The 26637-nt window shown below is 44.1% G+C and overlaps 1 protein-coding gene across 8 annotated transcripts in view; it reads right to left on the bottom strand.

Moving 5' to 3' along the window:
• The window catches only part of RNF157 (ring finger protein 157), a 62831-nt gene that overhangs the window by 16803 nt on the left and 19391 nt on the right, over positions 1–26637 (bottom strand). For all 8 annotated transcript variants that reach the window (XR_008997458.1, XR_008997460.1, XR_008997459.1 and 5 more), the window contains exons 3-9: positions 8003–8091; positions 3937–4083; positions 3358–3475; positions 2850–2916; positions 2530–2573; positions 2137–2184; positions 342–413 (exon numbers count right to left, since the gene is read on the bottom strand). Coding sequence is in view for 5 of the 8 variants with exons in the window: in XM_036900264.2 (XP_036756159.2) it covers positions 342–413; positions 2137–2184; positions 2530–2573; positions 2850–2916; positions 3358–3475; positions 3937–4083; positions 8003–8091 (585 nt within the window). In the remaining 3 variants the exon portion in view is untranslated. The remainder of the gene's footprint in view (positions 1–341; positions 414–2136; positions 2185–2529; positions 2574–2849; positions 2917–3357; positions 3476–3936; positions 4084–8002; positions 8092–26637) is intronic.

The following is a 26637-nucleotide window of genomic DNA, read 5'->3' on the forward strand; positions in this document are numbered from 1 at the left end:
CTATTCTGGGAGCTGCTTCTCTCCAGCTCATCCTGTGGGGCTCAGACCTGGTCCTCTCTTGACAGGCTGAGCCGAGGGGCCTAGCGGGCTGCACAGGGAAGGGAGAGGGCAAGGGAAGAGCTGGGGAAACAGAGTGCACGGAGCTCCAGAACTTACCCTGACCCGCCTATTGCCCACATTCCCAAGGGCAGTCCTCTAAGAGGAGGAACAAGGAAACGCCCTCCCCAGACCAGACTGACTGCGGAGCTCGTCGTGCTGGACTCCTAGGTCCTGGCTTTACCAGAGGATTTCCCGCTCTGCCTCCTGGGAAAAGTACATGCAGAATTTTGAATAGAACTTACCTTAGACTCTTGTGTGTTGTATTTGTTTTCAATTCCATAGATCTCCTGAAGTAGGTAGCTGACCCCATCTACCTGAAAAGCAAACAGAAATGTTCAAGGGCAGGCTGACTCTACTGAGAGGTAGGAGTGGGAACTGACACCCCAACCTTCTCTAGTAACCAAGGACTACTGATTCACAATGAAAAAAATCAAAGGCCTGGACAAGTAAAGGATGCTTTTATTTACTTATGCTTTTTCTTTGGGAGGGGAAGAAAACCAAACATTTAATTCATCCACCACCATACCCAATAGGGAACATGACGGTTCACCAACACAATAGCAGTTGTACTGCAGTTCACTACCATGGGCTGTTAAGAGGTATAGGCCAGAAAAAGGACAGAAGAATTCACATCAGAACACTGCAACAGCTATGTCATACAAGTTGAGTTCAGACATTATAAAAATAAAGGGATGGAAAGGAGAAAGAAAAGAAATGGACAAGGACAGAGAGGAAGGGGAAATTCAGAAGAGAAGAAACAGCAAGACTGGGCCCCACCACTACCACAGAGCCCTCATGTCCCACACATCACATTCCCCACCACAGAGCCCCCAGGTACAGCACATCCCCCACCACGAGGCCCCCCTGTCCCTCACCCCACCCCCACTATGTAGCCCACCATCACCAGCACAGCCTCCCACAACAGAGCCCACCCATCTACAACACACAGCAAAACTACCCCTCTGGGCCTTGTTTCTTAAAACCCCAACTTCAATACCCAATTCCACTCCCTCCGGCCAGGGCCTCTTCAGTACAGAGCTTGCCCTTCCCTCACTTCTTGACGTGAGCTCACTCTGTCCTCGGCCTGGCCTCTGTTCTAGCGTCCCTGCACTGAGACCCAACCTGTCACTGATCTCATAGCCCGCTGGCCAGTTTGACGGTCTGTTGCTAATTCCAATCTAGCAACAGGAAAATAGATAAACCATTTTCCCTGAGCTACCCCAGCCTCACCACCTTATCCGGGTGTCCTGGAGAACCAGACCACCTGAAGAGGCAACTCACCAGGCTTGTACCTGCACCTTCCTAGGCTCAGGGCTCAGGATCTGTTGCCTCCTCTGCCACTCTTAAGACTTGTTTTAATCTACTGATTATATGGGAAAGGAGATTATCAACAAATTTATGCTAACGTATTATAGACTACTACTGACCTCATCAAGAGGGGAAAATAATGGAATTGTAGGATTTCAGCGATCTATCGCCATCTGCAGGGGGACCTGCCAACACCACTGGCACCCTCCCCCTTCTCACCCTCTGCAAGAGTGGAAAGCAAGCAAAGTGCTGGCCCACAGCAGGGGTTCGGACTTCTAGCAGACATATGCATAACCTGATGATCATTGTGGAAGGGGCCAGAGGGCCAGCAAACTTGGAATGTTAGAAAAGCAATGGTGGGATAAATTAGGCCAAGGGCTGTAATTGGCCCAGATTTGGACCAACACTTTATCCTCTAACGTGAAATGTTTCTTACCCTGGCATTTTAGATAAAAAGAATTCTCCCCAAACCTAATGTCAGGGGACAAATCCTATCCTTTCATTTCTCAAGTCCTTTGCTCAGAGAATGGCTGCCTCAACACCAAAAATCAGTATTCCTTTCAGGCCACCCAAGTAGTTTCTAACACACAAAAGCACTCCCTCTTTTCTTTTCTTCTTTTATTAACAAAAAGAGGGTGGGAGGGAAAGAAGAGGGCTTAGCAAACAGAAAAAAAAGAGAGAGAGAGAGAAGTGGGGGACACCAGCAGTCCCTGGTCCTCAAAGACTTACCACTTGTTTCTGTTTGAGAGGCTTGACGCAGAAAGTTCCATCTGTGTGCTGGAATGAAAATATGACAGTTGTGGCCAGGAAGAGGGCTCCTGGACAGTCGGGTGGGGAGCAGCGCTGGTAACACGGGGCGCCCTCCATGTGGCTAGTCTGGGCCTCCCGTTTTAAGAAGAAATGAGGTCTGAGGAACTGAAGGTGGTACAGCAGGTTGGTGGCAGAGCTGGAACCAGCCCCCAGGGCAGCTCCCAGGGCTCCTTCAACCTCCACCACTGCCACACACACCAGATCCATCTTGCCAAGCCCAGCAGCCAGCAAATAGGGGTGACACACATGTCCTCACAGGAAAGAGGCAAATGGCATACAGTGAGTCACTCTGTAGTACAGTGACTCACTTACCTTTTCAAAAGTACCCAGCAGGACATGGCAATGGCCAAAATACTCTGAAAGAAAAAAAGGCACAGGGGTGAAGAAGGAAGCCAAATGGTATGCCCTGGTGCTCATCTACCTTCCCCAAGTCCCTGCAATCTGGGGGGCTGCAAGAAGGGGCATGATAGGACACCTGGGCCCAGCAAGCCAGGGAACGCAGGTGTGAGTGTGAAGGGACGCAGAAACGGCCTGATCCCCAGAGAAGGCATGCTGCTCCCACGCCACGGTGCTGCTGGGCCCGTGTGCACAAAGGCATGTGCACAGCCAGAGCAGACAGAAGGCGCCCATACCGTCTCCTTCATCCACCACAGCATGGACCACCAGCGGGTAAACCTCTCGGTCCAGATCAAAGCCAAGCTGAGGGAAAAGAGAAGACAAAAAAAGGACTTGCCACGTTGAAACGGCACAGTGATCCACCAGGAGGGAGGTGCTGCCAGGAAGCATCGACCTCACCCCTGCTCCTCCCTCATCAAACCTTAGTTACTAAGTCTGTTTAATTGAAGGCCACCAGTTTCTTCTTCAAAGTCTCTTAGATGTAGAATTCTCTAACCTGCATGTTCTTTTCTTGGAGCAAAGCTTTCTCAAAATATCCTAGGTAAATAGGCTGCTTTGGAATAAAAAACTTAGTGAGGCTAGGCATATCCTTTTGAGGACATGACAAAGCTACAGGCTGAAGGTGAGCACGACTTTCAAACTCTGGGCAGTCCCCGGCTGCTGGCCGGGGCCCTAAGCAGCCCCCAGACATGCCCGAGTCTCTGTGAGGAACCTGCCCTCGCGCTTTCTCCCGGCGCAGCTCACCTCCTCCTCCGCCCACTCGGCGGGGTCCACGGTGTGCGAGGGCAGGCAGAACTGCTGGCACACCCCGCGCTTGTAGTGCACTGTCTCCGACTGGAGGCTGTCGTCTTTGGGGATGTAGCTATGATCAAAGCAGGAGGCAAAGCAAAAGTTAGTATCCAACCCAGACAGATCTGACCATTTCCTCTGCCTCATGCCCGTTCTCAATTATCAACAGACTCCAGGAAAAGAAAAGAAAAGGAAAAAAGAGAGAAGATAGAAGAGAAAAGACCTCCTTTATAATCTCTTTGGCTCTTGTTTGGTAATACTATCAAACGTCTATTCAACCCACACATCCAGAAAGGGAGCTTAATGGATTTTAACAGCATCTTGATCATCTGAAAAGCTATGCTGCCACCTGCCACAGGACCAAGGTGGCAAATTTGAGGGGAAAGGTGAAAAAGTAGGGGCTCTGTCAAAGAAAATCCAAATTTAGGATTTCACCTGGTTGTAGAAATAGAATGTTTTCCTCCCCAGGTGAGTGCATAAGGTATGCACCCTAGCCTGTCTGGGAAGGCAGCGGCTCACCCGGTCTGTTCTTACCTGGCAATCCCATTCTGGAACTCTTCAGTGGCCTGATAGTAGATGGTGATGGCCACCCGAACGTCAGTGTCAAAGGTGAACTCCACATTGTAGTGGACTTTAGCTTTGCCTGTCTCTTCTCCAGGGGCCTTCACTTCCTCAGCACACCTAGAACACCACAAAGACTCGGCATTTGTGGGATAGCAAATCATTATTTTAAAATTTGTCTTTTTTAAAAAAATTTAATCTATTGTGAGCTTCCCTCCATGATCATAAACCCAGGCTACACCTTCACTTTGCACCATGGCAGGGTGCCCCGCAGCACTCTTGCTGGGCATTTAGGCATTTCTCATATTCCACAGGGCTACAATGAACACCCTTGTGTATTTGCCAGATATCTTTTTTAAATTTTCATTGTAATCAAAGTTACTAATCACATGGTTTAAATAGTTTCCACCAAGTTTTGCTACCAAACACAGCAGGCCCCTCTCTATCCCCCTCACGGGAGACCACCTTTACCTCTTCCAGCTGATCACTTTGGCATTTACCTGCATGTTTCTAAATAACATGCTTAGGTTATCACTGGAGTTTTCAGCATTAGGCATCATCTATTAGCTTCCTCCTGTGGGAATGAGGATTCCTTTCCCGTTCCTCATTCTGTTCCCTGTAAGTACTCCCCCATTCCCCACCCCCCAAGGGGCTACATTCATGATTTTGTTAGTTTAGTACAGCATTGTCTATGTCACTTTGATTATATCAACATTGTTCACAGCTCAGCCACAGAGAAATCTCTGATTGTTTTCCTTTTCCTGCGTAAGTTTTTCTTAAGAGTTCATGCTTTTTTTTTTCTCAGTTGCTCAGTTTTTTGAGTACTTTTATCACTAATTCAAACCCAAGCTCTCTGCTGCTTCTCTAAACTCTGGATGGTCAGATGCATTGCATGTTCTGTGCATCTCGCCCTCCCGAGGAGGCCCCTTCTGGAGCCCTCTTTCTGGACCTGCTCCATCAGGACCCTGGGGCCTCTGCGCCTGCGCACAGCTGCTGCGCTGGTCTCCCCCTCCCCCATCAGCCTGCGGAGTCCCTTTTGCCTTCCTCCTGGATAATCCCATGTTTCCTGCATCTCCTAGCTTCCTCTCTTTTTTGGGCTAAATTTTCACTAACACCTCCCACTAGCTTCCTGAAAAGGGGCATATTGGAAGGACACACTTTTTAAGAGATTTTATTCTACGGTCACACTTCACTGAAAGTTTGACTTAGCTTCCAGTGTTGCTCACAGGAAGTAAGAAGCCATTCTGATTGTTGATCCTTTGTTCCTTTGATATAGTATCTCTACCTTATCATCCAGTGTGCTGGGCACTCAGTGGTTCTTTCCATTTAGAAACTTGAGTCCTCTAGTTCTGGGATGTTTTCCTAAATAAGGTATGTCATTGATGTTATCCTTCCTTCCATATTCTCTGCCTCTTTCTAGAACCATTAGTTGGATGTTGGACCCTCTAAACAGTGCTCAATTCTTCATATCTTTTCCTTTCTATTTTCCATATCTCTGCCTTTTCACTCCACTTTTTAGAATATTCCAACTTTTAGTCCTACATTCTATCAAGTTTTTAATTTCTGCAATTAAGTTTTAAATTTCTAGGTGCTGTTTTTGTTCCCTAAATGCTCTGTGCCATTGCACCCATGAAATAACACTATCTTCTCTATGTCTCTGAGGCTATAAATGAAGTTTTCCTCTTCCTGCACAGTTTTATTTCCACTCAGTTATTTTTTTCCCTGTTGGTTTATTTTGCCACTGTATTTCATATTGTAGGGATTTCTTACACATCTAGGGATCTTTGGTTGTCTGCCCATATTTAAGAAATTTAAAATCCCTGATTGGAATTCTTGAGTGTGTAGCAGGGTCTGGGGCCTCTGCTCGCCCAGGGCAGATCTGGGTCTGTCAGGAATCCCCAAGGCCAGTCTCTCTGGTCTTCCCACCTGAGCCAGGTCCGATTCCCTAGAAAACAGTTTTCATCTCTTCTGACAAAGGCCTGGATGACAGCACTCTGGGGACAGAGTAGGAGGGCTGGCCGGGGGGCTCGGTGTGACTAAAGTCACTAAATCCCCATCTTTAGTCCTGAGTCCGGCCCTTAGCTGTGCCTGGATATTCCAAGTTCAGAGATTCTCCATTTTAGCTTTTCCAGTGCGAATCATTACCAGCCTTCTGCCAGGGTGTGGAAGGCAGTTGATTGTGCAGTGCAGGTGAGAGGATCCGATACTCTTAGGCAGCTGTTCCGTTAGCCTTCCCCCGACATCCCGAGGTACCTAGTGCTGCCAGTGCCTGAGCCTTTTGGGACAGCACAGTGCAGAGTGGGTGATTCTCAGCTCTTCCTTCTGTTCACTTAGGATTCCGATTTCTTGGGTTTACTATACTAAGTCACTTAACAGTCACCATCTGTTTCCAGCCTCTATAATTTTGGCGCTGTTGCTCCTTTCCCATTCTCCCAGGTCTTCTGGATTTATGCTTGAAAAAAATACTCTTCGTAGTTTTTAATGGACTTTTGACAGGAAGTAGAAGTAGATGTTCAAATCTCCATCTTTACCTGGAAGTGTGTGAATCAGAATTCACTGTATTCCCATAATCAGAAGAAAAAAAAAACACACCCTTCATCTTAACATTTATTGAACACCAGTGTTTCCCCTTCCATCAGCTCACTGAATTTTGAAAGGTAAGGCTTACTACTTTTTACACATGAGAAACCTGAAACTCAGAGACTTATTTGAATGATTGTCCATAGACCCCAGAAGTGACATGTTCTCCCCACATGCCACACTGCTTCCCTCTATTCTAGAGCTTCGGCCAGGCTGCCACATCAGAGCCAGGACTTCACAGTGACTCAGGCCCTTGAGCCTGCCTCCATCAAAGAGCGGAGCAGCCCATATGTGATGAGAGGAACAAAGTGGAGACAGTGGTCGACAGCCGGGGGCTCGAGAGGCCTCCTCAGCGTCAGGCTGTTCTGCTGCTGAAGGAATTCCCACGGACAGTGAGCTCCTGGCTGCCGCGGCTCTGCAGCAAAAGGATGCTTCCCGGGCACCCTCATGCCCAGAGTTGATGCCACAGGTAGGGGAAGCAGTTAAAATGTCAGGGACAAATAAAATATAAAATTTAAGAGAGTTAGAAAATAGGTTAGTGGCTGCTTAGGGCTGGAAGAAGGGTTCCGGGGGAAATGGGGAGTCACTGCTGGTGTACTTCTTTGGCAGTGATGAAAATGTTTCTGCCTTCGATAGTAGTGATGGCTGTGTGACTCTGTGAATGTCCTAAAAACCGCTGAGCTGCATGCTCTAAACGGGGGCATTGCATGCTATGTGGATTATATCTCAATAAAGTTGTTACATTTAAAAAAACTATCAGAGAAAAATTAACTTCCTAATGCTAATAGAACCGACCTATACAAGCATAAAAACAGTCTGGGCCATCTTCCTTGTCCACTCATAAAAATTGGGGATCTCTGATTTGCCTGAGCCAGATCTGTCTCCCTGGGGACCCAGTGAGTGTCGGCAGACAGATGTGCCATGTGGAGGGAGCATCAGTTTAAAAGTTACTGTGTTTGGGGGAGGCAAAAAGAAGGCAAATGTTGATGGCAATTATTTTTGAGGAGGATGATTAAACAACAGACTGAGGCCACTATGAGTTCCTCAGGGGAAGTTCTCCATGAGATGACAAATAAGTTAAAAAGTAAACATGCGCAATAAAATAAGGATTTCCTATTCCAAGTTCAAATATCCCATTTTTACATAGGTTTGCTGAGGTATCTGCAAAATTCACTTTTCCCCTCAATGATTCTTATTTGAAAAAGCTTCAGAAAACAGGGACAGAAATGAGCTCTTCCAGGAATGTGAAAGTTCTTCACAAGCAACACTGTTGCACAGAGTTTGGAACCATTTGGATGCAGGAAGACCTACTCTGTGTGGAAGAGGTGCTGCGCTGTCAGTGCCAGCGGAGTTCACACCCTTGAGGCCTGGCATCAGGTTCGCTCGGCCTCTTGGGTCAGTCGGTGGCCCCTCTGCACAGAGGGGTCCTGGAAGCTGGCCGGGGCCCCCCAGAACTTACTTGACGAGCCTTAGTGTGTCCTTTCGGATGTTGATCAGGCTTCTCAGAGTCTTCACTGGCTCTTGGGGAGGTGGGGCAGCATAAGGAAACTATCAGAAACAAAGTGGGAGAGGCAGTGTGTTTATAAAGACCGATCACAGTCAGACCCTGGTGCAGGGCTGAGAGGCTGACAAAGAACAGCTATTCTCCTAACCAAGTGAGGACATTGAGACCCGGCATACTAAGGCAACTTGCTAAAGGTCACAGTTAGCAGTAGAACTGGGATTCTATTTGGCATCGAAAGAGCTAGATTTATCTGCTTTTTCCATTATGTGAAGCTTATTTGAGTCAGCATTCAAAATGTGGCTAACTAATAAAAACTCCTACTGAAGTTCCAAATACCAAAGGACGCACCGTGGCTGAGTTAATCACAAAAGGCTTTTCCATCTGACCTGAGACGACAGGGAGCCAGACCTACAAGGCTTTTCCTTTAGTGAAGCCACATGGTGTCTTAGGAATTTAAGAACTGCAAACAAAAAGAGAAGCCCACCATGTGTACAGAGCTGAGGCCTGCAAACAGTGGAGAACAAATTTTCCTTGCAGCTGATCACATACGGCAGAGTTCTTTAAAATGTGAGCCAAGAGCTATTTTGGGGTCATCAGAGGTTTATGGTTGTCCATCAACTACCTTATACTTTCTCTTTCCCCATTTGAACACCTGGATTTGGAGTTCTGAGTTGACAATAATGAGATAAGAAAGGGGAAACAGTAAAAATTTAACTGGGAATTACTTTCAGAAGGTTAAGAACGACTTAAAATATTCCTAATATTGCTCTAATGTTGTTTGGGCAATAAGCGTTTTTTTTACTTATAACTCACAGAAAACCTACTAGTCTTTGTAGCTTTGCAAAGTGGTGGGACTCCCAGCTCTAGAGGAGTCTATGTCCTAGTGCTGGGATTGGAAGATGGACCCGTTCTTGGTACTCTAATTGTGCCTTCACAGATATTTGCTGAGTGTGGATATTTTATTTGGAAACATCTGGTCTATTTATAAAATAAGGATTTCCTATTCCAAGTTCAAATATCCCATTTTTACATAGGTTACATCTGGTCTTATTTATTCAGTATGATTGCTGGTAATTCATATGTGTGAATGGGATGCTTGATACACTCAATCTAAATTATGTGCACCCAGAGCACTCACCTAGTGGGTGTTATATAGCAACATTTCATCTTAGCAATATATTAAACATGTTCTTTTAAAATAAATGATAGCTGGTTTTTCTAATTACAAAGCAAAATGTTCAGTTCAAATGGAAAACACAAAAAAGTACAAAAGGTGCCATAGTTTCACCGCTCAGTGATACCAAAGTTAATACTGCAGAACGTGTCTCTCCTGATAGGATTCATCTGTCATTTCTCTCTCCATCTATCTATCTACCTGCCTACATACCTGCCTCTATATCAATGCACTGGTTCAAACTGTGCATACTATTTTATAGTCTCTTTCTCACTTAGGAAGACATGGTAAACATTTTTAAATTCTGTGATTTGACAACATGACTGTGCACACTGCAGACAGGAGCATACTTTATTAAATCAGTTCCACGTTATTCAGTGTTTTAAGTTGATTTTACTTTGTTGTTGTTGTTGTTGATATCAATGTTGTGGTGAGTGCCTTGTCCCTACATTTCTTCATGTTGTTTGATTATTTCCTTAGGACAAATTCCTGGAAGTGGAATTACTGGATCAAAGAGTAAGCATATTTTTAAGACTTTAAAAAATATTTTGCCAAATTGTTCTCTAGAAAGCTGGTTCCAATTTGCCTTCCTGCTAGCAGCATTTCAGGAGGCTTTTATATAGGAAAGCTGAAGTTCAGACCTTATCTGTGGCCTATTTCTCCACCCCCTACTTTCCTAGGCTGCCACACTAAAGGACTTGAAAACAATTTTTAAATAAGCTTAAGCAAAAAGTAATTAGGCAGGAAAATCTGACACAAATGCTAGTCTACCCTAAAGCCAAAATAAATGACTTTAGGATTAACATTTTTTTTCTGGAGTAGTAAAGCTAATCATATTCATTTGCACAGGTACTTAGGAGTTATCCATGACTCCTACCTGAATTTAAAAAAAAAAAAAGGTTCTTCCTTTCCTCTTTGTCCTTTCTCCTCCATAGCCCCTGAAGGAAAGAAAAGGAAAAGGGAAAAAATCCCTAGTGTTCTTTGTCTTCCATTTAGAATTCTCCCTGAGCCTTAATTCTCTGTCATAATGGTACCGACCCAGAAGGTTTGGTCCATGAGTCCCCCAAGCAGACTTCCATTCTTTGTCTACTAGTCTTTATCTAAAGCCTGTCTTCATTATGAAAAGTGAAAGAGAATTCTAGAGGCTGCATTTAGGTATCCTTCATCAGGCTGTTAAGAGCATATTTACTCCAGAATGATAGCTGAAAAATGGGAAGGCATTCCGTAAGCCCACACTGAGCTAGAGGCAGGACATGCCTTGTAGAGGGCTTGGCAGCCTTCCCCCCATCTGTGGGTATGGTGGTGTGTTATGTACAAGACAGAAGAGGCTACTTCTCCCCATTTACTAGCCTAGCTGTGCCAGGGTGGGTGTATCCAAGTGAAAAGGCTCCTTCTGGTTTTCCTGGTCACCACTCACCCCCTAACTCAGCAGTTGTTAACTGAGTACCTCCTGTGTGCCGGGCATCATGCTGGTTCTTTAAATATATATATTTTTTATTTTACACATACTAGTAAAATGTAAAATACATGTAACATGAAATTTATCACCTTAACCATTTTTAAGCATACAGTTCAGTGGCATTAAGTACATTCACATGTACTTCACCATCTAGCTACCATCACCACCATCTAGCTCCAGTTTAGATACATTCTTATTTAATATTCTCAATACAAATAGAGGTGCCTGCCATGCTTACTAGATCGTAAGCTCCCAAAGGACAGTCTAACACATAGGAGGAACTAAGAAATATTTCAGTCGACTGAATAAATGAAGAATGTCAGTATTAACAGTCTCGTTTTGCAGATAAAGAAACTGAAACTCAAAAGATTATGTAATTATTGGAGGTCACAGGGCTAATGAAGAGCAGAACCAAGATTCGAACCCAGAACCAGGATTTGAATCCAAATGCCATGCTTTCCATTGCAGCTGCCTCAGCTACTGCCAGGAAAGTTTACAAGTTGTTCTGATTCTGAGGGTGTTCTAGGAACCTCAGTAGAATGTAGAGCCTGACAGTTAAACAATCACTGTAAAAGGTACTGAATCCTGTTTAGGTTCTGGAAGCTGGTCGGAACTCTCTGGATTGCAGTCTTACGCTCAGGCGGCATACACAAAGGCATACCTAATGCCACACTCCTTTAAAATTTAACAGGAATATCTAAGGTCTTCTCAGAGAAAAGCTTTCTTGGAGCACAGCATGACAAAATCCTTTTCTCTGTAAGGTCTAACAGCACGTGCAGAAGACAAATATACATTCACGGTATAACAGTGTCAGAGAGCACTGCCAGCAGCTGCCACACAAGGGGTCCCTATTCACCTCCGCCTCAGATACTCGGATGTGTTACTGGCAGATGCTGCCAAGCACAGTGGTTTCTCCTCTAATTTACTTTCAAAGGACAAAGACACATACCCATCCATTCAACCCCTTCACGCAGCTCTGAGTACGGCGCTGGGCCTGGATTCAGGCACCGACCGACCACACCTCTCTGGTTCCACTTGTGAGGGGCCTAAACCATGACAGCTCACGTCGTGCGCGCTTTGCACTGGGTATGGCACCCTGCCTGGGCTGGCCTGCTTGTGTCTCTATTGAAGTAAGTCCAAATCTCAGAATAATTTAAATCCCAAACGCCTCAAGCTCAGGATGGGAGCACAGTATGGGCCCAAGGGTTACGAGTCAAGGCTCCGTGTGAACTCTGAGCAAGTTCTTCTTGGGTCTTTTGTCCCAGTGTTGGTCAGTCTCCTTTCACATTGCCTTCCATCGGCAAAGTGCCACCTGCTGGTCAAATGTGGGGCTGCAGTTTAGAGGAACAGAAGTGTGCCCTGGATGTGTGTGTGTGTATACATATGTATGTATAAGCCACATACCCTAGATTTTAAAAACCACTCTAATTTCAAATATTTTGTTAAATACGTTTACAGATGCACACACGTTTTTGTTGTAGAAAATACGGCCACAATGCTGAGATAACAGGATATCTTATTTCAATTGTAAATTATTGGGCCATTCCCAGTAGTCTACAAAAAAACTACAATCCATTCATAAAATAAATAAGTAACTTCAATAAAACATTTTTTAAGAAGTACATTATTTGCTAACATTTGCTATGAGATTCAGTCCTGATCATATGCACAGAGTATCCCAGATTTGGCCACTGGGGCTCCTTTGGGTTGACTCTGCGTCCTCTGAAACGGCCATGTCATTATTTTTAGCACTTCCTTACTTTCTGGTACCACAAGATATTCCAGGTTCAGCCTGTGTTTTTCCTCTCCTATCCTTTGAACTGATCACGTCTCCAAGGTGCCCTGGTTCCTTTTTCAAGTCTACTTCACACCATCATTTACTCACTCATCTTTTACTGATGAACACTTGGCCTGTTTCCAGTTTCACTACTACAAATAATGATGCAGTGAACATTCCTTGAAAGGAATCTTAATAGGAAAGGGGAGGGGGGGTGAATAGTAAAAGAAAAACACATTAAAATGCATGAATGCAATTTTTACTTAGGAAAGAAAAGCCCCAAATGCCAAAAACCTGCTTCCTAACAAAAGGAAATTATTTCAGACAATGTATAGTTAAAACAGAAAAATACTCATGTTATATATTAGCAGTCATGTAATATTTGTGCCAAAGAATCTAGTAATTGTTACTATGGAAACCAACATCCGTGGTCATATGAATAACTCATTTACAGCACTACACAAATGCTTTCTTTTGTAGATTTTAGGGTTTTTACATTTAAATTTCAGTTCCTTTTGATCTGATGCCTGGTTATTTTCTCAGCTTTCTCTGCTTCCCCCCTTCTCAGATATGTAGTGTGTCTAAGACTCACCAGTGGTATTTTTAGACAGGTGACGCTTTAGAACATTTTCTTATATCAGTGTCAGGGGAGAACAGTTTAACTCTGCTTGAATGCTGAAAAATGAATACAAATTTGCCTATTTCACAGCCGTAGCCCTGAGACAGACTGTACTGTGCATGCCATAGACCAGAACGCAAATGAGTTATATTTACAGCAGTAAAGCCCCTTTTCACTAATTTTCCATCCAATTCTCATGGGGAGTCAACCACCAATGTAGAAAGATGAGTGATCACAAAGTTTATGAGATGTAACACATTATTTCCACTTAAATCAAAGATCTAAGGGACACTGGGAAGGTGTCACAGGGTGACCTCAACACAAAGGTGCTGTGTTCCTTTGGTTACCAAAGGAATTGATCCAAAGAGGCCATCTATTTATAGTCTATTTATAGTTACCATCTCTGCTAGGTCCCCTGGCAGGGAGCACATAGGACTGATGTTGTGGCTATGTGACATTAGATCCAATGTTGACCTTTTCCAAAATACTTAAACCCTACTATGAGTATGCCTGATTTAACCAGTTCTCTCTGTTCACCATCAGAGGTGATGAGAAAAGTGTGAAAAATCCACCGTACAGTAAAGCATCTATTATAAAATCACACATATCTCAGTCAGTGACCATGGCAGACCCATTTTCTCCCTCTTCTTATGGTTTGGGTCTTATTACTCTGTCTGGGAGTACTGAGACCAGGTAACACATTCAGTACCACTCTGACATCAAACACACCTACGAGGCTGTGTGTTCGGCTTCAATGACAAATGAAACCTACTCGACTTTCAGTTCCCCATGGTAGGAAGCCCTCGCCAAGATACAGGCCCCAACCCTCCAGCAGGAGAAAGCACTACTCAATTATGCTGTGCTTCTAAAATAAAAGTACCTTCCTGGAGATGGGGTGTAGTTAGATACAAAGGATTTTGCCTAATGCCAGCTAATTTGAAGGAGAATTAAAATGGAAAAGGAAGTGTTTTCAGTAAAGTAGACAAAGTCATCTTTCCTTCCAGCAAGTTAGTAAATAATGACTAATGGTCAGAAAAACCACTCCTTTGGACAAGCACCCCATTCCAGATGCCTGACTTCTGGATTTTATCTGGTCAGAAAACTCATAACCCAGCTCACAAATAAGAAGCCACTTGTAAGTAAGAGATTTTGAGATGCCTGCTATTGTTTATAAAGAATGTGCCCAGAGAGGCAAGCACAAGTATTAGCTGAAATAGGTATTTTTAAATACACATTTTTTTCAAAGAAGCATATAAATATTCTAATGTCACCAAGTGTTGTTAGTTTCCAGTGATTTTTGAAGAGAGGCATTTTCAAGAGGCCAACTGCTAAGAAGGGCAAGAGGAACAAACTATTCCCCATCCCATATTTCAAAAACAGAACACTGTGAACTGGTGTTCAAGCTGAAAACCTCCACACTGTCCTTCTGTGCCCCCACTGAAACACACTGAAACTACCCATGCAAGAACCAAGATTAATGGTAAGAGTTGTCTAGCCTCATATTCCTAGAAATCTCAGCTCTCACTTGGTAAAAAGAATAATAGCATGAAATACTGAAAGAGTTAAGTTTATATACAATCAAATACAGAATCCTAAGCCCTAGTAGGATCTGGCTACTGTGGCCAGGCTATCGATCTGCAGAGACAGCCCTAAGAAGAAAGCCATTACTCAGAATCAGTGACCCTAGTGAGATTTTATTTTCTTTAGCTAGTCATGAGATTTGGAAACCTTATGTAATTAGGATGAAATAGCATAAAATAAAAACCTGTAGCATATGTCTGACAGTTTTAATTTCTAAGTTATTAATATTAAGATCTGTATTCTGCAGCTAATTTAACCAGGCAACATTTGCTCCCTTTTGCTCTGCTAAGTTTCCAAAAGTCTTGAGGGACTGATTCTTCTTCAGTCACTCCTTAATAGCAGTGAGTAGCCAAGGTCATACAAACCAGCTGAGTCACTTGCTTTGGCTTATATGAAAGTCTAAGCTCATTTAAATACTGTATATAGTGAAACCTAGCAGCTAGAACTATAGCTATTGTACAGCTGTTCTAGATGGTGAATCTCAGGGACAAAATACAAATATCCACAATATATCATGTTCAGAGTCTAGTTCCAAGGTTGATTATGTCACTGGCTTCTCCCTCATCCTGTGTTCCACCCACATCCCTTTCCTGACCAACCTGAGGTCTCTGCATGGCTCCATGTCTGTCGTCTACCACCTGTCAGTCCATTCTTGTAAATTGCTACTCCTTGAGCCAGTCTTCAACATGTCCAGTTTTCCTGTTCTCAGCAACTGTTTCTCTCTGGCTCTTCCTCTTTTTACTGATTTCCTGTATGCTAGCAAGACCCTGGGCTTCTGATCATCTTTCAGGACTTGTTGGGGCTAACTGCAGTTCATGAAGAATAAATAGGTGTCCTCATATTAACCATAAGCTTTCTAAGACTAAAAACAGCCAAGTTCCAAGTTCAAACATGGTGCAAAACAAAGATGGTGCAATAGATAATTATTGAAGCAATACATGTTCATATCTCCTAACATCGTTAGTCTGGTTCCTGTGTCTATAATTCTCAGTCTGGCCATTAATGCAAAGGTTCCTTAAGTGCTAGTTAATAATTTGTCAAGAAAGCACAGACCCGTATTTAAGTGGGGTGTCAAAAGTTCAGCAAGTGCATTTGGCAACTGGCTTCTATGGAAAAGGAAAGATTTAGTTGGGTAAACCTGACAGGCACCACTTGGACCAAGTGATCAAGGTCACTATCATGAGCATAAGTCATTGGCCGTGCTGTACCCCCGATGAGATGTGACAAGGAAGGCCCTCCCCTCAATCCCCTGGGCATTCTTCCCCCAAGTCCGTAACCCTGGTCTAATCACAAGAAAACGTCAGAAAACCCAGCTGGGGAAGTTTTATAAAATGCCTCACCGGTACATCTCAAAGTTGTCAAGGTCATGAAAAATAAGTAAAAACTGAGAAACGGTCACAGATTGGAGGAGGTGGAGACATGACAATCAAAGGCAACGTGGTTTCCTGCATTGGATCCTGGAATGAAAAAAGGCATCTATGGAAAAACTGGTGTAGGCCTGATAAAGTCTGTCATTTTTCTAAAACAGCAATGTACTGAGCTAAGTTTTAGTTTGGACAAATGTGCCATGGTTGCATGAGATGTGAACATTGTCAGAAGCTGGATGAAGGAAGGGTGTGAGGAAGTTCCCTACTGTCTTTGCAATCCTTCTGAAAGCATGATGTTATTTTAAAAATTAAGTTCAGCAAGAGAAATGCTGAGATAAATGGAAAGCAGAGACTCTTCAAGAAGGTGTAGGTCTTGGCTCTTGTATTACTGGTTGTATGATTTAGACAAGTCTCTGTACCCACTAATTCTCGACTGCCTTCCCAGTGAAATGTGCTTAACAATAGCTGCCTCATAATCTATGGGATTAAGGCTGAATTAATCAGGGTCCAGTCAGGAAAACAGACGCCACACCAGTTTTTTTAATAGAGGGCTCCTTAGGGGTGCTGCTAATGTAACCAACTGTTAAGCTATTTGACCCAGAAGTCTTTGACTTTTATAGACTTTTGTAGAACAGTTTCATTACATTTAAGGCCATATGTGTCTCTTGAAAATCTGAAAATGTTAACCAAATTTTTCTTTGAAATACGACACCAAAAAGTATAGTTTCCCGTAAAATGGGGCATACAATGACAACAGGAAGCAGAGGCGAGAGTGTGCACACTCAGTTTCAGTATGTTTCAAAGAAATTTCGAGGAAATTCCTACAACACAGATGCTTTAGTTTCACTGCTGAATACCGCAGTGGTTCTTCGCACTCCGTTTTTTTAAGAAACAGCATTAAACAACAAACCAAAAGTTCAAGCCTTTAGTGGCCCTTTCCAAGTCAGCAAAAGGCTGTCATAAAGTCAATTTCTCTCTCAGAGCTCCCATAAGACTATGTCTATATTTAATTTATTACCCCTGAGCATGGGTGTGTATGTCTGATCTTCCTGCAAGATTATAAACTTGATGGCAAATTCTGTTGTTAAAACAGTCCTTATGTCACCAGAGTGACTGGACCAGCTCACAGACAAGATAGAAACAGGTATTTGTAGGATATTCATCTTAGGTGTATAAGATCTTCAGAAGAGTACCTCTGTGCTCTGGTTTGTTAGGAACAGCATGCCCAGAACCCCAGAAAGGCCTGGAATTGGCAGTAGCAGGTCCTCTGAAAAATGAGGTGTAAGCAAGCCCAGAGAGGAAAAGACTGGGACAGTCTGAGTGAAAAGCACTTAGACATGAGATCTTTTCCCAGGTGCGATATGGCCAGGAGACCACCTGTCCTTCTCTAATGGATGACTGGACATTTGCCGGAGAATAAATTGGAGGACTGACCCCAGGTCACCTGGCACAGTCAAGGGCGAGGGAACTCTGAAAACAGGTCTCTTGGTGAGACCTCAGCCCCTTCCCTGCTCATCTCCCAGAATGCTGGGGGCCAGGCTTACTGCCCACGGCCCTCAGCCCACCCCCAGGCTGGACATGAGTGGATTCTTCATAAGAGAAACTAGGGAAGCTCACCTCATGTTTGACTAAGGTGATGCTGCAGTGCAGTGGGGAAAAGGATGGGTGGTTTTCTCAAGTCGGTGCTGAGTATGAGTATTTTAAAAAAAGGAAAAAGACAGCCCCTACTTCTCACTGTACCTCAAATTCAATTCCAGATGGACGACATCTTAAATATAAAACAATGCCATTAGGAGAAAACCAGAGCAGGCTCATGAGTTGGAATTGGAAAGATTTCTTAAACAAGATACAAGAGGTCCCATATAAGTATATGGTTAAAGGGGACTGTATTCATATTCAGAACTTTGTTCAATGAAATATACCATTAAGAGTGGAAAGGCATAAGCTTCAAGGTTGCTACAAGACTGATGTTAAATGTTCTCACCACACACAAAAAATAGAGGTGTTGGCTAACACAGGTGGTAATCATACTGCAACCTATAAATGCATCAAATCAACACCTTGAACACCTTATACTCACACCATGTCAGATGTCAATTATATTTCAATAAAAATAAATAAATTAAAAAGCATGAAAGGCAAGCAGAGACTGGGAGGAGATATTTGCAATATATTTATCTGAGAAAGGACTTATATTTTATTATTTCCTTACTAAGAAAGAAAAAGCAGGTAAACTAACAAGAAAACTAGATAAAAAACCTGAACTGACACTTCACAAATGGCCAAGAAACATATGTAAAGGTGCTCAGCCTCATGAGTCATTAGGGAAATGAAAATTAATTTTACACATCCACCAGATGGCTAAAATGCAAAAAATGGAAAATACTAGGTGCTGGGGACTCCAAACTGCCGGTAGGAGTAACTGGTACGATTGCTTCAGAAAACCAGTCTCATGCCCCAGCAGTGCCAGTGCGGGTAGGCTCCAAGCAGATCTGCATACATATGGTCAGCAAACTCGTGCAACAGAAGGTTCACAAAAGCACTCTTATGACAGCTAATATGCCCCGAAGGGTAGAAGGCTAAATGATCAACAAGAGGGCGCATAAACTGTGAAACGTTCACATGTGGATTACATACACAGTGACAGGGACAAACTTGCTCCCTACAATGAGACCAGCCAGTCTCAGGATGTTCTGAATGACAGGCAGTGAGGACCCTGGAGTGCTGCTGTGGCAGTGGTACATAGCTGCAGTGGTGGGACACTTGGCAGGGAACGCACTGGCTGGCTTCCTCTCTGGTACAGGAGGGACAGGAGAAATTATTACAATCAGGACGGTGGAATTGGTGCTGTTATTAAGAGCCATCTATTCACTGAAAAGGGAACAGGACAATCTTGGACACAGCAATCAACAGTTTAAAGCCAAGTATGACAGTCACCTAGCCTCCTTGGCAACATTTGAAGACACTCATCTCCTGCAGGCACAGGACCTAATTTTAAGAAGTGGCAGAACTAAAAAGAAGGCGGAACTCTGAGCCCAGACAAGTTCCCGATGGGGAAGGAGTGGGCTCTAAGGCTTGAGATGGAGGTGTCTGAGGATATTTACTTGAAAACCATGGACCCCAGATTCCCTGGGCCTGCAAAGTGATGAACTCCCTCTCCTTGGGAGACAGAAGAGCCCCCTTGCTTACACAGTAGTCAGAGCTCTCAGACAAGACAAAGGACCTGCCCCATGTTCGCTTCTGGCCACTAGACCATAATTAGGGTCAAATCTCAGTCTCACTTACCTGGGGCCTGCTGCACTTGCTAAGAGTGGACGGGTTGCTGTGCCAAAGACCAGAGACTGGGCTGACAAGTGCATTGTCAGGACCAGGCAGGATGTGCTGGAGCGTATCCTGAGGGTGCAGACCAAGGGCTGTGGAACATGGTGCTGGATGAGGGGAACTTGTGGTACGGGGGCTTTCGTGCAGGACACAGAAACAGCAACTTGGCAAGGGCTCTGGGTCTACCATGTGCTGGGGGAGGGGAGCTCCTGGAAGCTTGGGAAAGGAATGGATCACATGGATTCCAGAATAGTCTTTGGAGGGCACAGCAGTCTTTGGAAGAAAAAGTCCAAAGGCCTAGAGGAGTAGGCATGCTGGAATGGGGCTGCCACATCAAACAGGAAAACCCACCAGCTGGCCACGCCCTATGCGAGGGCCCCGAAGATAGTCTACCACCCAAGCCTAGGCTCTGCCTCTGTGTTGGTACCAGCTCAGATCCTGCCTCTGGAATGAGGGCCCTTCCTTCATCCCTACCACAACCTGAGATCAGGCTTCCATCAGATCTCATTTGGGCACCTGGTTCCCCATTATCTGTGCTCACTATCCCCCAATTCATCTTCTCCACTGTCGTGGGAGTGATCTTTCCAAACGTGTATTATATTGACCCCAGTTTAAAAGGCATTAGTGGTTCCCATGGCCTACAGGATGGCCAAAGCTCATAGGAAAGTAGGCAAGGTCCCATGGCCCAGGCCTGGTCCACAGTCTTATGTCCTGCTGCATCTCCCCCCACCCCCTGGACCCTACACGGTAGTTACACGGAATCACCTGCAGCCCATAAGCCTCACCTTGTTCAGCTGCCTGAGCCTCTACTCATCAGCCCTTCCTCCAACACAGTCATGTTTCCTGGTGATGGGTAAGTTCCTCTGGGCAGGACTGTATTTTATCTGTCTTTGTATCTCCATTGTTTAACATTAGCCTACAGTACCATAGGTGCTCAATAAAATATTAAATGAATGAAGGAACAAGTGAGTGGGTCAATCAGTCAATGGTGTGTGTGTTGGGGAGGGGAAAAGATCAACACTGGCCTAACGGTCACTAAAGAAAACTACCTTCTCAACTAGTATAAAAACCGAACTGAGGTAAGTACAGAGAAGAATAAACTATTTCTCCTCTTCCTTTTCTACTTTTTTGCCCCAGTTCATAGTTTTATAATCCAAATTGATTTGGAAATTCATATATAGAGAAGGTGACCACCAGGTCAGCAGCCTAAACACTGTTCCTGTCCTTATTCATCTCCGGCAAATTTCTTCTCCAGATAATTTTTTCCCTTTCTCTCATAACCTCAGGTTACATTGCAACCCCTTCCTATAATTTTAATCCATAAAACTATACCCTGAAGTCTACATACCAGACAGATAAAACCATGATCCCTGCCTTACATCTCAAAGATCTGACATGCAATGTCCTATTTCACTAACCTCAGCCAAAGTGGCATCTTTAGCTAAAGAAAGGAGCATGCTTAGTTTGATGTACTTTGCATTAAAAAAAAAATCTAGACAGTAATTTGAAATTATCTTCTTCAAGATATTTATTAACCACAAAGGGAAAGATGGTAATTCCACCAGAGAGAAACCCATGGTGAATTATAGCTCAATAAAGCTGCTATTTAACAAAATAAGACAGATGTGGTCAGGTCCAGAAGTCCTGCTGGCAATGTCCCATTTCTTGATCAGGGTGGTAGGTAGAAGGGTGTTTGTTTATAGTTTCTTTAAACTGTACCTATATGGTTTATATATCTATCTATATATATATTTCACAACTCACAATAAAAAAGTGAAAAGAGAAACAATAACAAAAAAGAAAAAAACAATAGAAAGTAAATTAAAAGCAATTTTTGGGATTTGTTTTCAAAGAAAATGAAAAAAAAAAGGGACAGGTGTCAGGAGCAGCCCTTCCAACCGATGTGACTTCTTTCGGAGCACCCCCTCTCGTCACCGGGGCCACAGGATGAGGGTAGCTGCACTCAGTGGCATGGCTTGCTGGCCTCCATCACCCTGCCACCTGCTTGCACCAATGGGGACCCATCCATCTGGTGGTTCATCTCCTAGAAACCCAGCTCCATAGAGCAGAGGCCTCAGGGAGGAAAACCCCAGAACAGAGCCACATAAAACTCCCCTTTAGAGGGCCAAACAGCAAATGCTTTGACCCAAGTAGCTTCCAGAGCTGTCTTTTTTACGCTATACCTTCTTTTCCAAAGGTGTAATGACTTTACACATACTGTTCTGTTATATATTCTATGCTTTTATTTACCCTGCCCCCAAATCTGTCCTGCTCTTCATATAAAAATGACCAGCTTTTTCAAAATAGACATACCATTTGAGTCAGGAATTCCACTCCTAGGAATTTACCCTAAGAATGCAGCAGCCCAGTTTGAAAAAGATAGAGCACCCCTATGTTTATCGCAGCACTATTTACAACAGCCAAGAAATGGAAGCGACCTAAGTGTCCATCAGTAGATGAATGGATAAAGAAGATGTGATACATATATACAATGGAATATTATTCAGCCATAAGAAGAAAACAAATCCTACCATTTGCAACAACATGGATGGAGCTGGAGGGTATTATGCTCAGTGAAATAAGCCAGGCAGAGAAAGACAAGTATCAAATGATTTCACTCATATGTGGAGTATAAGAACAAAGAAAAACTGAAGGAACAAAGCAGCAGCAGAATCACAGAACCCAAGAATAGACTAACAGTTACCAAAGGGAAAGGAACTGGGGAGAATGGGAGGAAAGGGAGGGATAGGGGTGGGGAAAATGAAAGGGGGCATTACGATTAGCATGTATAATGTTGGGGGGGCATGGGGAGGGCTGTGCAACATAGAGAAGACAAGTAGTGATTCTACAACATCTTACTATGCTGATGGACAGTGACTGTAGTGGGGTTTGTGGGGGGAACTTGGTGAGGGGGGGACCCTAGTGAGCATAATGTTTTTCATGTAATTGTAGATTGATGATAACAAAATAAAAAAAAAATGACCAGTTTTTTCACGTTATCTCTGGAATTGAGAGAGAGTAAAACTAACTCTTGAAAAAAACCTGCAATTTGGTTGCACTGTCTCAGTATTTGGAAATAGACCATGGTGTTTAGCTGCACACTGCAAAATAGACTTTATTTACTTATTCAGTGTTTATTCATGAACTGACAGGGAGCAACTTTCATTTTCTCATCTTTATTAGGGATAAAAAGTAATACAAATGGAACACGTTTTTTCCCCAAGAAACATAAAAACAAATTAAATTTCAAAATTGAAGACCTACAATAATTTCATTTACAGAATTTTCTGAAACTGAACAGTCATTTCTTCCCCAGCCCAATACTGGTGTGCATGTATGCCCCAAAACCTGAACGCGACACCCATACCCACAGCAGCACTTTCACAACAGCCACCCATGTGTCTATCAAGGGATGGAGAGAGAAGCAAAACGGAATCCAGCCACACAGTGGAACACTATTCAGCCTTAAAAAGGAAGGAAATTCTGACAACTGCTACAAGAGAGCAGAACCTGGAGGACATTATGACAACTGAAATAAGCCAGACACAAAAAGACAGATCTTGGAGTGCTCCACTTCTATGAGGTTTCTAAAGTAGTCAAATTCACACAGACAGAAAGTACAAGGGTGGTGTCAGGGCCCGGGGGTGGGGGAAATGCAGACTGGGTGTAAAACAATGTGAATGTACTTAACACTACTGAACTGTTCACTTAAAATGGTTAAGATGGTGTGGTTTATGTTATGTGTATTTTGTTACAATTTTTTTTTTAAACTTCATATAAAAGAAAAGATTGGGAAGACCACTTATTGAACTGAGCATGGTTTCACCTGCGGGAAGGCGCTAGAAGCAGGGAGACTACATGAATATGCAGTCCCTGGTTTGGGTCTTTCATAGTCTGGGTTTTCTTTTACTCTTGGGCTATTGAAAAGCAGGCCATCTCTGTCCTGAATCTAATATTTCTAAGAGTGAATCACTGCCCGTGGACACCAAGAGTATGAAGCCGCCTGCTCCACTCCTTCCCCTGCTTGTTCCGATTTTCATTGTTCTCCACAAGCCCCAGGCCCACACCGTGGGGCCCCCCTTCCTGCAGTCCACTTCAGAAAGTCCAAACCTTTATTTTATGAATTTTCTCACTTTTCCTACTTCTATGTATTCTCCTGGACCTATTTCCTTCTTTACTCAGCAGTAGTCCCTTACCTATTTTTTAAGAAAGCTTAAGTGCCCTTAATTTTAAAATGAAAACGTGCTTACTGGGAAAAAGTCCAACAGCGTAGAATATGAAGCAAAAATAAGTACCTCCCCCCACTGGTGCACCTTAAGAGCCACCTCAGCTACCGCTGTGACAGGTTGGAGCATCTCTAACGTATTTTTATGCGCCTGTAACGTAAATACATAAATGCACACATCCACGTATATGGCTGGGCACTGTTCCTTTCATCAGAGATGAAATCAGACTCTACATTTATAGCAACTTGCTTTTTTCAGTAAATGATGTGGTCATGGACATGTTTTCATCTCCATGGATATACATCTACTTTATTTTTGGCTGAATACCAGTTCATAGTGTAGACACACTATAATTTATTTAACAATTCCTGCCTGATGTAGGCAAAGCCCACACATGTAGTGTCAAAAGTGAGTTAGTGTTGTGGTAGAACACTGAGAGGAGAGGAGGCACAGGAGTGTGTTTTTCCTTTACACAGAGATTCAGAAAAGGGGAGTTTATTTCAAGCTGGGACAAACAGTATGCACAGCTAAACTTTTAAGAAACTGTCAAACTGCATGGCAAAAACAGCTGTGGTACAATTAAAAAGGAAGGAAGGAGGAACGAAGATAGCATGCAAAAGGCAAGGAACCCCACCTAAACCCACACACAGACACATGCAGAAAAGAGGCCTGTTCCCACCATGGACTCCACCATGATCTCAGTTGTGTCCCCCTAAAAATTCATGTGTGGAAGTCTTAACCCCCAATGTGACGCTATTTGGAGGGGGGCCTTTGGGAGGGGATTTGGGTTAGGTGAGGTCATAGGGTGGGCTTAGTACTTTATAAGAAGAGGAAGAGAGCGAGCTAGCACTCTCTCCGCCCTGTGTGGACACAGCGAGAAGGCTGCCATCTGCATGCCAAGAGGAGGGCCGTCACCAGGACCTGAATCTCCTGGCACCCTGATCTTAGGTTTCCAGCCTGCAGAGCTGTGAGGCATAATGTCTGCTGTGTAGGTCCCCACTCCAGCATGTCTTGTTATAGCCGCCAGCTCTCAGGCAGTTGACGCCAGGGTACTTGTGACAACCTGTCCAGTTACACTGGGGCTGGGGCACAAACAAATCTGCAGACAAAACACTCACACAGCCCCCACTTTAAGGTTAGCTGTCCCACAGGGGCTGCTCCTCAGCGGCCTCTGCCTTAACTACTGCCTGTCCCGCAACCCCGGCCCACAATTCCTGAATCTGCACCATCTTTACTTCTCAGGCCACTACCCTGGTTCCTCTTCCCTAACTAAGATAAACCGCTATCTAACTGGTCTCATCTGCTTTCTGACTCATTCTCTACACTGAGAGACGATTCAGTGAGTTAGCTTTCTAAAAGGCAAATCAAATTTCAATAGTTGTTATTTTTTGAATCCTTAAAATATTCCTGCCCAACGGTATCATTACACCCAGAGAAGCTGAGGCACACTGATGGCCAGTACCTTAACTGACACCACAAAGCTAGTCAGGGGCAAAGCCACTCGTGACGATGACTCGCTCTATCACCCCGGAAAGAAAAGTATCACCTTCTCAATACAATATTCACAGCCCTGCAAACACAGGCCTGATTTGTCTTTCCCACCTCACCTCCCACCAGCACCCCTTGCGGGCCAGTCCTCACGGCCTACTCACCTTCTGGAAACCCGACGCACACATCCACACCTTTGTGCTTCCTTACAGTGCTCGTTAATTCTGCCTTAGTGACCTTCCTGATCTCCACCTGGGAAACCCTGCTCATCCTGCCAGCTTCGAGGAGTCACCTCTCAGAGCCGGCAGGCACCCTGGGCAAGGGCACCCCTGTGCTCCTCGCTCTCAAAGCACTCTGGCACTGTCTCTCACGTCGAACTTACCACCGTTCATCAGTCCGGGGCAATCTCCCTGCCCCCTATTCTGCGAGCTCCTCAGGGCAGGGCCAAGTCTTTTTCATCCCTGCATTCCCACTTGCTAGCACTGTAAACAACTCATATTTATTGAATGGATGGGTGGCACCATGACCGACGCAAAGCTCTATATGTGCAACACTGCTTCACAAATGGATGTATGCCAAGTTGCTTAAAAGACGTGCTTCCCCTGCACACGTGTGAATAAAAGGCTCCACTGACAGAAACGGGACTTGAGGAGACCTTCTAGGTATATCTCTGTTAGAGGAAGAAGAAAAGCCCTCTGTGTGCACCTGCTTCCTGAGGCCGGCTGTGCAGCCCTGGCCGCAGGGAGCATGGGGAGGCAGACACCGTGTCAGTGGGGCCCAGAGCTCACCAGATGATGGGGAGGGCGAGGGGCGCAACTGAAGCTCAGCCACTTTCCTCTAAGATGAGAGGAGAGATCTGAACTCAGGAAGAATCAAGGTATCACTTGGTACTCTAACAATCCTACGTTCACTAAGCCTCTAAATAACTTAGAGTTTTAGCAGTAATTTACCTCAACAGAAGAAAATCTAACTCAAAAAGAAGCAAAAAATCAGCATCAGCTCTTCCACCGCCTGGGAAGGGAACGGATGGACTTTATTTAGCATCTTAAAGCGGTGATACACAAACACAATGATCTTAGCTCCTCTACACAGAGAACAGAGCAGAAAGGCCTTCAGAAGCCCTGATCACTACTTACAACAGTTACTTAAAAACTAGTGAATATTCTCTCCATCCACCACTAGAAGTAGCTGCAGAAATAACCACCCTGAAAGGTTAGCAGGTATAGCGAACATTGTTCCATGCTTCTTTTCATCCAGCAATTCCAGGGCATTTTTCAAGCATCACATTCCTATAAAGTCAAAACTGCCCCTCCTCCACTTTACCACTGGGAATCTGAGAGCCTGGGTAACAGACTTGCCAAGAGGGCAAAGAGTTCACTGGTAAGATACAAATAAAACATGAAATCTTGATTCCAACCTCTCTTCAACCATCTTTCTATATATATACACATACACACTCTCTCATTCTTTAAATCTGACTCTTAAGGCTTGATAATAAATTTTACTTTGATTATCCTAAGTGGGTGATCAGGGCTCCAGTAACTGCAGGCTGAGTGATAGCTCTGGCAAATGATACTC

This window comes from Manis pentadactyla, chromosome 4 (assembly GCF_030020395.1).
Source record: "Manis pentadactyla isolate mManPen7 chromosome 4, mManPen7.hap1, whole genome shotgun sequence".
NCBI classification, from domain to species: Eukaryota; Metazoa; Chordata; class Mammalia; order Pholidota; family Manidae; genus Manis; species Manis pentadactyla.